Below are 17,581 nucleotides of genomic sequence, written 5' to 3' on the forward strand. Positions count from 1 at the left end.
GCATCACTTTCAATTTTAACCCTAGCAAACCCTAGCCGCCGCCTGTCATCCATTGTCGCATCCATAGCCAGGGGACATTCGGCCACTCCGTCGATGGAGAGGATCGACTCCCTATCCTAGAACTCGAGTGGAAGCGCCGGCATTCGCACCCACGCCACGACCTTGGTGACCCCATGGACACCGGGCACAAAATCAGGAAGCCACCTCTCTATGGCCAGTAGCTACCCTGCTACCAGCCAAGGGCCACTCCAGAGCACCGCGTCCCTCTCCTCCTCCTTCTTAAAGCAGATGGCCATGTGCCCTGCCGCCAATGGAGGGCCTTCGACCTCATTGCTAATTCAAGCCCTAAACTAGATTTCTTTCACAATCCGGTCAATAAGGACCAGGCGCCCAAGGCTCCGGGCTAGAAGGGCCGTCGCTGCCTAGGTTTTTCGGGCCTCGTTGATCCTCTCCGGTGGAAACTCCAATACCTCCGTAAAGATACTTTGATTTTGCCGAAGTTCCGCTTGGGATATCTTGACCGAGGAACACTGGGGGCGACATGGGGGTGCTTGGGCCACCGCTGACCACAAGGGCTTCCCAGACCCTACTGGTTGTTGCCGATCACCATTACCCCCTTCCACCTTAGCATCCACTGACTGCTGCTTCGCATCGCTCCGCCGCTCCTCCATCGCTCCCCCGCTCCGCTGCTCCTCCGTCGCTCCCCCGCTCCGCATCGCTCCCTCTTGAAAGAATGTTGCACCATTGCTTACTTTGTGAGTAAAATCAAACGACATATTCAAATAATTTCAAAAATATCTTAGAATAAAAAATTCAAGTGATCATTCAACTAAAATCTCTGATGAGCACCGTAAGCCAAGACTGTTTGGAAACCAAGAAGGGAAGAAGGAGCTAACAGTGCTCTAGCTGGTGATTGGCAAAATCAGTTGATGGTGAGATGAAAGGGGGTATGGAGGTCTTTAAATAGCTGATGAAGGCTAGTTTTTCTAGCTCCCATAGAAAATCAAGATGGAGTACGTCTCCTACTTCATGTCAAAAAAAGTTCTATCTTTTTTTTCCCCATCTGCTACTCTAAATCGAACAAGACTATTCTTTTTTTCCATCTTCTACTCCAACTCTTACATCTGAACCAGTCAAGTAGACTAAGCCTAGTTGTTAAAAGCACCACTTATCCTAAAAGCTTAAGCTTTGCGAAGACAGATTTCAAACTCAGGACCTCTACTATAAAACCACGTTAAAATCACCACTTGTCCCAAATGTTGATAGAATAAGGTAGATTTATTTATATATTTTATATTTTCTTACGCTGATTTCTTATTAGCTAGATTAGGTGTTAAAGTTATAAAAAGGATTTAACAATAATTGCAAAAATATCTAGTTCGGGGCGATCAAAAAGTAGATATTTAACATAGGATATATGGTTATATTCATGTAGGAATTTTAAGAATATCAGAATTATGATAAGAAGAAAAAAATATATTGGACGGATTGAAAGCTTCCAAAGTTTGGCAGACTTATGTTACATCAATTACAAATTGCTATTTTAGCAATTGGAAGCTGATGTAATCTTAAGTGGTTGATGTCAATTTGTTACTTTTGAATCTAAAATAAGCTTGCTTGCAGGACCCTTTCCACCTAAACCTTTTCACATTCATTCAAGTCAATGCTACCTTATGGCAATTCTTTTATTCCGCTCGGAAGGTCCAAGCTTCTGAAAAATCTTTTTTGTCAAACACACGTCGTCAGATTGGGTATCAAGGGTATTGTAAAGTTCTGCCGGTAACAATTTTTGCTTTGGTTCCCTGTGTGCCAATTAGGTTACCAGTTGCAATAAAACTCTGAGGCAGTTAAAAATGTCAAAATTTCCGAACGGAAACAAAACTGCTAAATTTCATCACAAGGTAGTAAAAATGTCAGTGTCAAACATGTACAGGCTACTATATTTAATTGCTTTGCTAAAATGTCAGAATTTCAAAAAAAAGTATAGAACTACTTTACATACAGCATTTTTCTAATTAATGCAGAATCAGCTACTTCAAAAATATATATCTAAAAAATCCCAAGTAGAATTCCTATTAACAAGTACATATGCAATATGGAGTAGATCATAATGAAGAAATTTTGCACCCGAGTCTCCTTGATGATTGTTAAAATTGGTCATACACTTTCAGCCAGCCAGCTATTATAAAGAATCTACAGATTTCTGAGAATTCAAGATTATCTAGCTGCTTTTGCGGCTCCTTATCACAGAATCTGGATGCTAGCTGCCAGCCTGTAGAGAAGAAATCCTTGGGAGATCTTGGTGAATCACTAGATGGCACTTCTTAAGCGAGCAGCAAGCACATTATCTGAATGTTTTTCGGAGCCTTCCTCATCAACTCTGCCTTCTTAATTACTCTCCCCATGATGGTGCAGATGTTGGTGTTCATCCTCCTTTTTATTCTCCTCCCGCATGAACAGAATGCTCTTTGGGGCCATCTTCATTACCTTTTGATTCATTGTCATCCTCATGGTAGGGATGCAGGCCACCAGTTTCGTTTTCCTTGTTGTTGGGAGCAGAAGGCACATCATCTGAATGACCGTAGCAGACTTCATCGCTTCTGCTTCTTAATTCACCTCCACCCTGATGGAGCAGATGCTGCGCCTCACACTCCTGTTCATTATTCTCAGTAGCAGCAATCACATTAACACAATGCTGTTGGGCCCCGTCTTCATTAACTATACTTTCTGATTCACTACCTCTCTCATGGTGCAGATGCTGCTGCCCATCGCACTCCCTTTCATTATCTTCTTTTGCATTATCCTTTGGAGCAGAAAGCCCATCAACAGAATGCTCTTGGGTGCTATCTTCATTACCTGTAGATTTTAATTCATTACCACCTTTATGGTGCAGGCGCTGGTCTTCATTCTCCTTGATCAGTTCATCATCCTCCACGAGCTGAATGGCGGATCGAATGGTATCATCCACATCATTCCCCATCATTTTGTCTCCACCTTCATTAATTGACTGTTTAGACAACTCCTGAACTTTTATACCACCAGAATCTTCAATGACTCCCTCATTTTGAGAATATTGGGAATCTGAGGGTTCCACCAGTTCATTCCTGACGAGGCTCGTCATTTCTTCACCTGTACCAGTTGCTGGACCCTGTTCAGGAGTAACCTCTTCGAAGACATTCTGATGTGAGAGGTCATGGTGATGGCAACAATTCTTGCTATGATCACTCTCTGCAGGTGAAGAATCATCAACTGAAGCAGCCTCAGGCTCTCTCCAGTCAACATGTGAATCAGTTGGAGAAGCAGACACATTGTTAGCTGGCAAAGATTGGAATGCATCCCAATCATCATCATCGTCTTCCTCTTCTTCTTCTTTGATATCATGCTTGTCAGCAGGTGCAACTATGAAATCTGAAGCCTGCACCTGATGAACTTCTCTAGCATCTGACTCTGGTTGCACATTCAACTTGCCCTGTGTTCCCATCTGATACTGAGTGACTGAAGTTCGTAGCATATCCTAAAAGTACAAGCATAGGACTATCAGAACTGTCAACATGTGCTGCTAAGAATACCACAATGAAAGAGAATATTGGTTTCTAAAATGTAATTATAACTCGTCCTGGACGCAAAATATATTTATTTTATTGCATGCATGGCTGTAGTCAATGCTGGATTTTCCAATAGCAGAAGAAATTTGTTCATGCCTAAAATTTTGCGAAAGAAAAATCCCATAACCTATTGGCTCATCACAGGAAGCAATTTGCCGATTAAGGCAAAAACTATGCACCCTGGACCTTAGTTTAATTTCTAATAAAAGTTGCGTGAGTTATAGTTAACTTCTATCACAGCACCTGAATTTGCTGTCTTCGTGTAACTGGCATTGATAATATTGCATCTTTGATTTGAATTACAGCTGAAGGAATCTGAACAAGATGAGAAACCATACTCCTTGTAACGGTGTTGACCTCATTAGTTTCCTGAAACCGAGACGAAAATAAAACTTAACATGCAGATGAACAATGAGGGAAAATTGATAATGTAGTGATTAGATTAATGATTTGAAATATTCAACATTAACAACCTGGGAAAGGCTTCCACTGGATAGATAGAAAACCATAAATAAGGCTTCCAAAAGCAACATCATGACTGCCTTCTGACATTCACTGCCTCGTGCAAGTGTATGGAAGAGGAAGAGCAGCCTCAAACATTCATCAGTGATAGCCACAGATTCCCTACTTTTGTGTTCCTGCCATAGAGGATAATTCTGTCATTTTGTTACATGTTTTTTACACAACAATTTAACAGAAGTACCTTTAACGTATGTTGGATTAGAAGAAAAACATCTCGAAAGAGCTCTCCAATGAAGAATAGCAAAAAAGAATGACTCTTCATTTGTGAACCTTCAGCAAGTTCTTTTTGAGCAATGTTTTTCACCACATGAAGGCCTAACGTCTGAATCTGTTTACACAAAGCTTCCACAAAGTAAGTTTTTTTGATCTCACACTTATCAGATATTGTAGTTATATGTCACATGATAACCATGTACCTACCTGTATATTTGTCACATAAAAGGTATCCCGGACGCACTTTGTGCAAAGTTTGAATACAGAGAACAGGAGCATGTGATTGTTTGCTTTGTATTCTCGCAGATGATGACTTTGATGAACAAGTCTGGCAAGAGCTACAACTTCTTCCAAACAAAAAACAAGTATTTTTGCCAAAAGTTTGCTCGAATCACTTATCTTGCTTTCCATAATGCAGATTCTCTTAATGCAGTCTTGAGACAAAAATGCAAGCATGCTAGCCCAAGCTCCCAGGACTGTCATTAGATTGTCATAATCATCAATATGAAGTTCAGCTTCATCTGCGAAACAAAATACAAATGTTTTTTTGCCTCAGAGCTTTGCTGCTGGAAAACTATCAATTTCATGTATACAAATAAATGTTTTATACAAAAAGGGAGTTGTGAAATTTGGCAAATGCAAAGCTATTCTTCTTTTGATTGACAGAAGTAAACTGAAAATTGACTGACAAGAAGCATGGAACATTGTAAATTAGAAGGCTTGATACAGCAGAAGAGCAAATAAAAGAGATGGACACGACAGCAGAGGAGTCACATCTAAAACAAACTAAGGCCTGTAAGGACATCTTTGGCAACTGTAGCAGCCACAACAATAGATGTTCTTCGAACAACTTATCCTGACCTCATCATTCGTAAACCTGATGTCTTACACGACATTTAAAATCCTATACACGTTCAACAATCCACAACTTTCACCAGATGATTGTGATGCAATCTATGTGTTAGATTCATCAAAATCGATGGATGCACTCAAACTTCACGTTTTGTAAGGTTATGTACAAAGTAAAGGCGACATACCGAGTTAACAATCACAGAGTATTAAGTAGATTGATCGTGGGAGGAGAAACACATTGGATGGAAGCACGGTGTTCGTATTGGAAACTGCATCGTGGATGCCTTTATTCATTATTCTCATTCATTAACTTCATTTTATACACATAAAAGGAATAGGACTATTTTATCACTAGTTTGTTGAATGGCACCTTTGTCTTTCTTGAAGACTATAACATTTTAGTCTAGTGGATATTCATTTTCTGCTATGGTGCTTAGAAGAAGCCCATGAGGTATTTGATTTATTTGGCCAAGTGTTTAGTCATTAAGAGTGAGCCTAGAAAGTTGTTTGAGGGGCCTAGATCCCTTGGAATTTGCTTAAAGCTTTTCCCTCTTTAACTCTGTATTGGCCTTCTGGACAGAGGAACGGAACCTCTCTCTCCTCTCTCTATCTCTCTCTCTCATATACATAGTTGATTTGAGAGCCAATCCTTATCAAACCCACTTAATCTAAGCTACCATGCATATTTTTATGAACATGCTCAAGAGAGTTAAAAGGAATAGAATCTCCCATGCAAAACTATTGCCTGGTAAGAAGACATGCATATGCAAGTTGGTCAGAAGAAATTTTGGCATTGTAACTTGAAGGCCAATATTGAATATACGGCAATGAACCAGAATTGGTTACCCCTACATAGATTTAAATTATGGCCAATAAACATATGGATTCCAGTTTCATGATTATATTAATTTCAGAAAAATCCTGCGATAACAATGCTAGACGTGGCTATTGATGTTCTCAGCCCTTTCAAAGAAGGTATCAAAAGTTAGCGGGCAGTCATATCATTTTGTATCTTTGAGTTAATTCTGAAGTTTGGATAATGATGAAGTCTTACATTTTGGATTTATAGTTGTGACATTTTTAACATTTAAATCCTCTCAAAAGTAAAATAACATCGCATAATAACTACTAATTTGAACAAGAACATTGACTATGTTACAATTTTTAAAGCAATTATAATCAACTATCATACCAATATGCCGATAATCAATCACTTAGTAATAAGTTTCACCTAACAAAAGGAGGAATTTGCCAATTATAAAGAAGTTGGAACTAGGGGTGGCAAGCAGGCCGGATCAAATACGGGTCGGGTTGGATGCGAGTTGAGTCAAAAATTCTTCAACCTGAACCTGACTTGTTTATTAAATAGGTCCAAAATTCAGATCTAAACCCGACCTGTCTGTTGAACAAGTAACCCAACCCACCCCAAATAACCTATTTATTAAATAGGTCAAGTCAGGTTAAACAGTTTAAATGGGTTTTTAATGGATTAAATGGATTTAAACGGATTAAACAAGTTAAGTGGGTTAGGTTAAACAGGAAAAAAATGGGTTAAGTAGGTTTTAAATAGGTTAAACATGTCTTAAACGAGTTAAATTGGTTGGGGGCCAACCCAATTATTAGATGGGTCAAAATAGATTAAACAAGTCAAAGATCTAAACCAGAATTTAATAAACAGGTCTAGACGGGTTGACACATTTATAACTCAAACCCATTTATGTCAAACCTGAACCTGCTTAAAGCAGGTTGTCTGCATGTCGAGTCCTAAATTGCCAAACCTAGATAGAACATCTTGACAAATATTGTTGTTTGATGTATTCTTTTCTACAAAACTCAGATCAATTCTCATGTCTTCCCATATCTTTATTTTCTTCTCTTACCGAATCAAATCTTCAGATACCATATGACTCTTATTTCAATTCCTTCCTATCTTTTTCCTCCACCTTTACTATTATTGCTGTTATTGTGATTGTTATTATTATTATTGTTATTGTTGTTGTTACTCTTGTTGTTAAGTCCCTTGCTTCAATGGATTCCCCACCTTTGAATTTTGAAACATAAAGAAACATACCCCAAGTAACTAAAGAGTTTAGACTCCACCAAATATACTACCGTGCATAGGATTAGCATAGCCTGCTTTGCAAAATGGTTTCCAATCATACCCCACTTGTAATTTTTAAGTTAAGGCCGACCAAAAGATGACATGGCTTATAGTTTTCTTGGAAAATCTCTAATCTGATGCAGGTTTACATATAAACATTATACCATATCTTATCTTGTTAATTTTGAAAGCAACAACTTGCATGAAGCTCTAATCCCAGCATGCTAAACTTAGCAACCACTTTCAAGTGAAAACAATCATCATGGTTTGTTCAAACTGCAATTTTTTCCCTATTACTACATCCATGATCTACATGACTGCAACATGGGTCATTTTGAATATTCTCAAAATTTTAATATAATACAAGAAAAATATATTGCAGAAAGATGACCATAAAATACAGTACGAAACATTTTAATTATCAGTACCCAAGAATTTTTGAGAACCAATCCAAAACTGCACTAGATTGCAAATCGTACCAAACCATATGTTTATTGCATTCAGCTTCTCATACATTATTTACTAGAAATAACAAATACATCATATAGAATTATTTAAAGCAAAAGAAAACAGCCAATTCTCATAAAATGAGAAAGCAAAAACTAAATTAGGACATACCTATGAAACATCTCTTCATAAAGGGCACTAAGTTCTGAAGAAAGGAGATAGCTTTTGACAAGAGTAAATTGGTTGAAGCTAATCTAAACCACTCACGAGAGATCGATATAAGTGCCATTATCAAATTCCAACGTTTCTGGTATACAAGAGAGAATTTAGACTACTAAATAGATGGAGAATGGGATGAAACACTACAGAAACCAAGCCAAAATATGATACAGAAGGCTTTACTGGAAAAAGAATATACAATCTTTAAAACAAATGTATTGGCAGGAAAAGCACATTTTAGAAAGCTATTTTTTTTCACACACCTTATGGTTTATCCGATATGCTATCGTCTCAGCTGCGTTGAATAACTCAGAAAGCAACTCGTTGCTATCAGAGTGATCTTGCAAGAATGCACGGTCACTGCAGTAAAATACTTGTAAGAACAACTAGAGTTTGATCCTCACCAATAACGGAAACTCAAGACAAATAGAATAAGAGCAGCAACAAGATTAACATGTTTATATTGTATTTCACTGGAAAAAAAAACACTAGTAACACTTGCTAAAATACCGTGAGAAGAGAAACTACCTTTGAAATGTTACCATAAGGCATTTGAAATATAGTTCTGTGGCTGCAGTAGCAAAGTCATCCATATGAAAATAATTATCAGGACAGAACTTCACAATCTGTTAAAAAAAAAAAAACACAAGTCATCCTTCGAAACAATCACAGTGACAAAAATGCACAATCTGTTTGAAATATGCAGCTCACAATAAAGTAAGACCACTTTAATAGACAATCATGGCAGAACTTGTGATTCAAATAAGCAGTACTCCAAATACTATTCATTGGGACTGAGAACAAAGGTAAACTTATGTTTCAGAGGTGTCAAACTCAACATCTTTGTCATTGGGCTGTCAAAACAGGCCAATTGATGATGTTTTGCAAGAAAATTTGGGAACGAGTCTGTGAAATTGCTTGTAGTCTTTCTACAATCTGTGGACAAGTGCACAAGTTTTATATGAGATGGCCAACAAGCTTTGGCAACACATACATCCTAGTTTTCTGGCCATGAAACAGCAATTATGCTTTAGATGATAGTAGTTTCAGAAGCATTAGTGTGTTAATATCGTAAGAAGCGGATGTGAGATGAAAGCAATAATCGAGTTAAAGTTGAATGTCTTCTTGTCTGCATGGTTAGAGTAACTTGCTGTCTGCAGTGACCATGATAGGTTTGCTCAAATGTTATTAGACTATCAAAATCTTGTTTCCGTTAAAAAAATATTAAGTTGAATTAACATAACTGATCTTGGGATTTACCTCCAGCTCTGCTTTGGGAGTCTAAATGGGATGGGTTTATTTCAATTTGCCCTTGTTGCACTAAGGCAGCCTAGAACATGTCAAAACCATTGAACACGCACTCCATTCTATACATTATATGCTTCCGAAAACCAACTTAAATTTTATTTTTGAAGCATCAGCTAAACTTCACCTGTGATAGTAGATATATGACAAGGCCATTGCATGAAGCACTGGTGTAATCAGCAGATATAAGAACCTGCATTCATAAATTTTATGCAGCTCAACATTAGGAATATGAAGTCTATATAAGAAGTCATTATTAACAATGCTATTCCCAGCAAACATTGTTGGTACAAGAAACGCTGCTCAGAATGCAACAAGGATGCACAAAGTAACTATACCAGGATACCCTACTTTCAAGTTCTCCCTACATAACAATATGCAAATTTTTGTAGTCTGAATAACCGGTGTGAAAGAAGCCATCTGTAATTTTTATGCAAATTACTGTAGTCATAAAAGAGGGTTCCATTACAATTCATAGAACTGCGGCACCCTCCCAAGCAAAAATTAACAATGCTTGACTAAATATAGATAGAATTGCCACATTAACGCTCCTTATTGACAGAATTTCACCTGATGACAGAGTTTTACCTGAAGGAGTTCTTTGCAGAGGTCCAATGACAGAAATTCCTGGCTGAAAAATACTTCTTTTGAAAGAGACTGAAATACTAGCAAGGGAATCTCAAATGATGACAGGTAATGCGCCCCTTGAGGCATTGAATCTCCACTGTGTTTCTTCTCAACATGAACAAGCAGCATCTTTCCTTGGTTACCTGATACTAGTTGCTGTCCCTGAAAGAGAACGAGCAGTGAAAGCCCCCAAAGAAACTGAAATTCATTGAGTTTCAATCTGACCATGCTGTGGCCAGATATAAATGGAGTTCTGGGTAAATCTTCATCATGTTGTGAAGCTTTGTCCAATTCAAATTTCATGGGAACTGCATCCAGAGCAGCTGCTTGCAAAATTAGTGGCCAGGCTTCATGTAGACATTCTTTCACCTTGGACGAAACCAACAGCGATTGAATTCCATCGAGGAATGGTTTGTACTGTGAACAAGAAGAAAATACTCATAGAAAGTCAAGCATAAGCTTTGTCATAAAACCATCGTGGATAAAGAAAGGTGAAATTTTTTCTTTTTGATATGGAATGATTCTTACATTAACTTTTGGATGCAAGCCGAAGCACACATAACTATAGTCCTTGAGAATGCTGATCCAGTACTCTCCCAAGATGTTCGAGCTAGTAGAAAATAAAGGTATCAACTGCAGATACTCATCTGGAATACCTTTCTGTTCCCTCCAGAACTGATACACATAACACTTAATGGATGCATGGGCAGCCAAAAGTCTTACTTTTATCTATCACAGTAACATAAATCTTCAGTAAGAATGCCAACTTGCTTATGACTTGCAAATTTGTTAAGTTAAAGAAGATTCCTGAAGTTCAAAGTTCTAGCAATTCATTTAGACAATAAACAAATGTTATACCTTGCATGCAACCCATTCAGCAAAAGATGGGTAATACAAGTCTTTAATGTCATTAAGTTGGTGTGAAATCAAAGAAAACATGCGGTTCAGAGCAACCCGATCCCCACTAACAATGCTGCTTGTCAAAATCTGAAATTACCAAAGAAAAAAATTCTGGGCTTCACTATCCTCCAAAAATAAAAAGCAGATAACTCTGAAATAAGAAGAGATATGTTCAAGACCTTTGTAGCCAACTGCAGGCCAGCCTCCAAGAGAAGAGGGCCAGATGAGGTGCTTATGGCAGATCGAACAGCAGAAACAAGTTGAGCCTGCATAACAAAGAATAGTCAACATCGATATCTGAGGACAATCCCCAAGTTGTCCCCTTATTTCTTTTTCTCTTCTACAATTATACTTATTACTGTTGTCAGAAGTTAACTATAGAAACATGGAAATTTAAAATCTTGCAAACCCATTGAAGATGCATGTTAAATTTACAAAAGAAATTGGCCATTTTCTAGCTGAATATCTGAAAAGAACATAAGAAAGATTTTCAAACTAACCTGATACTGTTCCAACAAGAGATGCCCAGGAAGTTCCGGATCTGGAGTTCTACCAAACTGAAAGGACAAAGAAAAAGGTCACAATCCTAAACTATTAAAGCATTCATAAAAACCAGGTGCTAGCAAAGAGATATTTTTTAATTAACTTTCAAAGAACAGATTCAGCAACCAAATAAATAGCATTCCACTGTGACTGAAAGCACAATTTCAAAATTAGCAACTACCATCGATAGCTCCAGTCATCATTCACAAACAACCTAGCTATACAACATAAGATAGTTAAATATACAAGAAATCTATTGCCCAAAACTATCCAACACCAATGTTGGTCACTTACCATGAGGTATGCCACACAAGTAAAGAAAATGCTGGATTTCGCATAGAATAAACAATTCGAAAAGAGAAAAGAATGAGAACAACATAAACTGGGCAAGCTAGGCAATAAAGAGAGTACCGGTGGACAACTTGTTGTATAAGCTGAACTTGCTAGGTAACATCGTAGAAATTTGCACTCGGTAAGGAGCAAGAGAACTATAAGACACCATTCAGAAGCTGACAACATCATACCAATAACTAAGACAAAAGCCAGCATAGTATCAAATCTAGATGCACGAAGAGCTTGATGGACCACCAAAGTGTAAAGTTCCTCAAATACGATCTTCAATGCTTGACAATAACAGACTCAAGATAAGCCCACAATGTCTCCACTGAGTTAGTTGTACACTAACTTTCTGATGGAGCATATGTTAGTACCATAAGTTGTTCACTAATATCGGGGAGAGGGCAGATTTGGAACATAGAGGTTTGCTCCTTATCCATTAAATGTTTGCATTTGGCATTTGGCCTAATCATAATGTGACGGAATATGTATTAGTACCATAAGTTGGGCCTGTAACAATAAACATAAATGAGTATGCAGGACTCCTGTATGGAGGCTTGAGTTTCTGAGCAAACTAGCCAACAAGAGAAAAGGATACCTGCAGGTCTAGCTCAATAATTATTCAAAGAAGGAGACTTGTGTTTATTTCTATCAAATAAAACTCATGCATTAGGATTGTACTATCATGCCCTACAGTTCTCTCTCTTACTAGATTAGGTTCCATTTCTAAATTTAGAAGTAGGTTGGAGTTGGACCATTCCTTCAGGAAGGGAAAAGTACTGTGCTCAAAAATTCAAGAGCCAATTTTTCCTGAATCTACTTTTCTAAACTATTGGCTGCAGACACATCATAAGTCCACCAACTAAAATTCATCATAACTCCACCAAGTTCATCATGAGTCCACCAAGTAAAAAATGAACAATGGCTAAACATGAAATTTTGAGTTAGAAAGTTAAGAAGATGTATCTACATTGGGTTTCATTATAATCTCAATAGGTAGAAAGAGATGAAAATCTGTTACATACCAATACAAAGCAAATTTTAGTGTATGTGCAAAGATAGCCCAATTACCATACAGTCATCAGAAACTAAGTTTTAGCAAATTAATGCATAAAAATGATATCCCAAGCTTTAAACATCTGTTTTGCAATACCTTGTCCATTATGATGCTTAGAAGTCTCACACCTATGGGCTGCATGCCTTCAAACTGCCCAGTGCTTATCTGTGCAAAAGAACACCAGTCAGCTATTCACACCTGGATTATTCAGCTATTTAGAACAGGAGCTGCTGTTCCCACATATACATCAACACAAGACTAGGACCTGATAAGAAAGTGCGACAAGCTCTTGTAAGTGCAGCACAAGCCAATCACCCAAGGAACTACGCCCCTTAGCTGGCTGACTCCTTGCCAAAGAAATGTCAAAATGTGCAGGGTTGTTTCCAACAGCAGTTGGTAGACAGCTCAAACACCTAAATTTTAAGTAAATGATAGTCATCATAAAATCTTGAGAATGAAACTAAGAAAAACAAATCAGTTCTGTAAATAATTCGGTACAGAAAGAAGTACTACAGCACAAGAGTTCAGGCCAGTGTACTGATAGCAAAATGTGCTGGAAAAGGCTAAAGACTAAGGGTGAAACACGCACAGATCATGCATGATATTAGAGACAAGAATAGCCAAACTATTCCCAACCAGGTGGTTTGGGGAATACCGTACCAAACAGGCCTGGAACCAGGACAATTGGGCTTTCAGCACAGGACAGGGAGCAAACCAATTTTGGGCAGTATCAACCAAGTTTGGCCGAACCAACAACTCTTATAAAATATCCACCATCCCGCAAACCTCGATCCCAATCGCTCTTTCTCTACCTCTCTTTCTTCCTCCCATACACATATGTATGTATTCAATCTCCCTCGACCACTAATCACTTGCTGCCCGCTCAAGGACCCTGTCAATCTCAATGCTGCCACCTCCTTAGGCGTCGCCCTCCTCAGTGTCCCACACCCCACTAATTGGCTGCCTACATCTGATTTAAAGGTGGGCTTGGACTTGTGACTCTCAGTGCCTCCAATACATCTACCACCATCGAGTACCCTCATGCCTCCTAGCCTCTTGAAAAACTTGGAGTTGCTACCACCTGACCAGCAGAATGTTGCATATTGTGTGTTGGTATGGAACCATACCATGTCAACTCGGAAACTGACCACCGCAAGTCCTGGTACCAGTACTGCCAGCAATGATTGAAGCTATTACATAATGTTCAGAAGGTCTACAGTGACTGTATTACTTTCGACATAATTAATTATATATGCATGACCTTGTAAAGAGATGCATCAATGTTTAACACCTGAAGTTACAATCTACTTAGTATGTCAAGAGACAAATTTTAGGAATGAATTTAACTCAATTACTCTAACTGAATCACAGCAAAAGCCACTAATCATAACTAAATTATCAAAGACCGGCATTTATCAATTATGCCTTGACCAACAAGCAACAAGCCTTTTTCCATCTTAATGGAAAAAGGAAAGTCAGCATAGACACTTCACATGGAACAAGATATCGGTATGTATTTTGTAGTTTAAATCAATTTGATTTATATATATTTTCAAGACAATCATATGGTCATCATATGATCTATGTTAATTATTACATCCGGTCTATCAAGACCATATATATTGTCTTTGTTAAATTATTAAAATTACATTTATTAAGCAATCATATGGTCTATCAAGATCAGTATATGACATAAAACAACATCAAAATACCCTCGCAATCACAACATTTAAATATCCACAAACATTAAAATAACCACCCAAAACAAAAATAAAAAAAATAAAAAAATATATACTAGTACCAAACTAGTATGCCGGATTGTACCAAGTGTTGGTACGGTTCGAAGCCGTAGCCATACCCTACCATACCAGTCCCCAAGGTTCGTTGTACTATACCGAAGCGAGAGGTATGAGGCATACCGTACAATATCGGTTCGGTACCGGTACAAAGAACAGGGGTGTACCGATACTTGATATGCCGAACCAACCCTGTATCGTACTATACCGACATAGTGATAGTGTGGCATCGGTATGGGGCTCAGTATTGAGATAGCATACCTTACCAGTCCCTAATCAGTACAATAACTGGTACCAAAACAGTGGACCTTGATCTTGACAAACTAAACTTGAATATTGTAAAATGATTAGAATTAAGCATTTCATTTCATTTTAATTAAATGTAAGATTCACCATACAGAATGATCAATTAATGGTTCTATATTGAACAAAAAATATATTTTGATTAAAAAAGATACCTAATTCAAGATAGTTGAAACTTGAAAGCATTAGGCAACAATGACAGAAGCAAGATTTTGAAGCAAGTAATATCTCAACCGGAGTACCCTAGCTACTAAGGCTGCCTTTGGTAGGGAACAAGAAAGAACGAAAGCCATTTAACACAGTTCAAGGTTCGCCTTCTCGATACCGGTACCCCGTACCGATACCATCCTATTTCAATGTCAGTATACGGTACAATACAAGACGGCGAGGCATACCAAGTATCGATACGGTATGAGACTGCATACCGGTTCGATATCGGTATGCTATTGCCTGGTACAGTACGGTACCGACCAGTACGACAGATCTCAACACAGATATTCCATCCTTTTGCAAGTAAACACTCATTTAAGCACCTGAGTAAGATCACCTTTCAAAAAGGTGGAATAACTATTGCTGAAGCTGAAGATATCGTACAGTATTTCCGTAGCTCACCTTTTCTCCTCCTATCTCAATTACTGCACTTAACTTGGGAACAATTTACTTCTATGAGCAAGTGGAATAGTTTAGCCCCCCTTTTTCTCCTCCAACTTACTCCATTTATCACAAATCTCTATTCTCAAACCAAACACAACCAATGGTGTTAGTTGATAATATTGCTTATAAAACTCACAATCATAGAATTGCAGGCAACCATCCAAGATTCCCTGGACTTGAAAATCATCTGGACAAATAAGAATAAGGCAAGGCTTAAAAATAAAGAACTACAAATTTTTGAGGCACAAATTTTAAGCCTAAGGGCCAAAACAAAACACATTGAAGACCGATATGTGATATTCATTAAAATATTAGCAGCAATGATTTGCAGATGACAAGGCATTTCCCCCCTTTAACTCCAGAGACTGTATATAGCAAAGAATTAAATTGATATAGGTAGATAAGTTTTCATTCTAAATGAGGGCATGTTTGTGGGCCCGTGTCGATAAGTTTTACACTTAAAATGAGCAATATCTTCATAAAAAATTCTCTATACATATAATTGAAGCACTCAAAACAAAATTCATTTTAATACTACTACAGATGTAAAGAAAAGCATAAAAATAAAGAGCAAAAAACAGTCAAAGCAAAAGTTTAAAAAGATGCTGGCTAAACAATTGGGAACCACATACTCTGCAGCAAAAATTCTGGTTCGGTATCTGAGATGTTTTCCTCTTTTAGTATCAGCTCTGGAAGCAGAAACAGAACCTTGCATCTGTTCTCCTTTTGAGCCAGCAATCATGTCTTCATCATCATCTCCATAATGTAAATTTACATCACGTTCCAATGTACCATTTGAGTTTTCATTCCCTGAACTCAAATTGCTCTCAGCAGCATTGCTTCCTGTTGATGTTGCAAGAACCTGGGCAGCAGCAATATGTCATACAACCGAACCAAGTGTTTGGAAGATATGCGAATTGGATAAATTCTAAATTGTTTTATCCTAGATGGTACTTGCAAATTTGAGTTCTCCAGTATTGCAGAATAGACCCTCTAAAGTCTATAAAACCCTAGAAGACTGCAATGGAAGTAAAAATTTTACCAACTTTTGAGTTTGAGCATTACTTCAAATGAGAAACTACCTAAAAGAAAAAAACCAAAATTATATAAGGCATATACATAAAAACAAGAAAGGCATCACTAAGTTGGATCATCTTATGGTTCTAAAAGCACCGAAACGGGGTAGTAAGACTGGTATCGTAACGTTCTGGCACAAAATCGGCATCGGTATGGGTGCTAGGATACCAAAGCAGCTGTATAGTTTATTTGACCTCCAAGAGTCAATAAATGAATATTACTTGGTGTTTAAAGTTGAGGATTGAAAATAGTTCCTAGTCTACGCATGTATTTGCTAGATAGTTTATTTGAACTAATAACTAAAACTTCTTTCCATTATAAATTTCTTCTTTCTTGACCCTTCAACACAGATAGAAGCATCTCACCTTTCTAGGTTGCCTATGACCTGAAATCAAGTCCTAGAGCAAGGAATTGGAAATCTTATTAAATTTAAGAAGTGGCTAGAAACATTCACAGAAAATATAATATACCTACAAAAAATTTTCAAATTTGGATGTTGCCACAAAAGAAGCCCACATGATATGTAGAGACCCATAAAAGGATAAATGGAGCAAACAAACATTTAGTTCAACAAAATCAAGCAGCAATAAAAGATGTTTATTAGGAGAGGAGGCTAGAAAATCTAGAAAGCAGCATGGGGACAGGAGCAAGATTTTTTGAGAAGGGTTTGCCATCCTAATTCAGCAAGTATGTCCAAATCATTTCAACCAGTTGTCTATTACTTTGTCCGTAAGTAAACACCCTGTCACCTTCTATGCCTCCCCTTAGATATTGATTCCTCACTTCCAAGTTTTAACATATTCAAATTGTCAATCATTTGCTATGTCCATCTTATTAACTAAAGGCCTCTATTTCCCAACACAGTGAATCATACAACATATAAGGCCTGCCTTACTCTTGTTTCATGAGATCTTATTTAAAGTGACGACCATGAAAGGACTGCGACTCTTTATCCACTCAGCTCTCGTCCATATACAGAGTCACAACTTTACAATACAAGCTTAGGAACCAAAAGGTTTTGTTG

General features: G+C 37.7%; 1 protein-coding gene across 5 annotated transcripts in view; it reads right to left on the reverse strand.

Moving 5' to 3' along the window:
* Positions 1-1,883: 1,883 nt before the first annotated feature.
* Positions 1,884-17,581, reverse strand: part of LOC103715987 (protein SWEETIE) — a 61,828-nt gene continuing 46,130 nt past the window's right edge. For 3 of the 5 annotated variants that reach the window (XM_008803802.3, XM_039129480.1, XM_039129486.1), the window contains 17 exons: positions 16,113-16,342; positions 12,993-13,140; positions 12,824-12,892; positions 11,292-11,348; positions 10,971-11,057; positions 10,750-10,878; positions 10,420-10,620; positions 9,853-10,308; positions 9,392-9,457; positions 8,488-8,585; positions 8,223-8,319; positions 7,912-8,047; positions 4,548-4,861; positions 4,309-4,455; positions 4,079-4,261; positions 3,849-3,974; positions 1,884-3,514 (listed from right to left, as the gene is read on the reverse strand). In XM_008803802.3, coding sequence (XP_008802024.1) covers positions 2,438-3,514; positions 3,849-3,974; positions 4,079-4,261; positions 4,309-4,455; positions 4,548-4,861; positions 7,912-8,047; positions 8,223-8,319; positions 8,488-8,585; positions 9,392-9,457; positions 9,853-10,308; positions 10,420-10,620; positions 10,750-10,878; positions 10,971-11,057; positions 11,292-11,348; positions 12,824-12,892; positions 12,993-13,140; positions 16,113-16,342 — 3,621 coding nt within the window. In that variant the 3' untranslated portion in view covers positions 1,884-2,437. The remainder of the gene's footprint in view (positions 3,515-3,848; positions 3,975-4,078; positions 4,262-4,308; positions 4,456-4,547; positions 4,862-7,911; positions 8,048-8,222; positions 8,320-8,487; positions 8,586-9,391; positions 9,458-9,852; positions 10,309-10,419; positions 10,621-10,749; positions 10,879-10,970; positions 11,058-11,291; positions 11,349-12,823; positions 12,893-12,992; positions 13,141-16,112; positions 16,343-17,581) is intronic. The other 2 variants (XM_026808064.2, XM_039129481.1) reach the window with 1 other exon arrangement.

Source organism: Phoenix dactylifera, chromosome 1 (assembly GCF_009389715.1).
Source record: "Phoenix dactylifera cultivar Barhee BC4 chromosome 1, palm_55x_up_171113_PBpolish2nd_filt_p, whole genome shotgun sequence".
Classification (NCBI taxonomy): domain Eukaryota; kingdom Viridiplantae; phylum Streptophyta; class Magnoliopsida; order Arecales; family Arecaceae; genus Phoenix; species Phoenix dactylifera.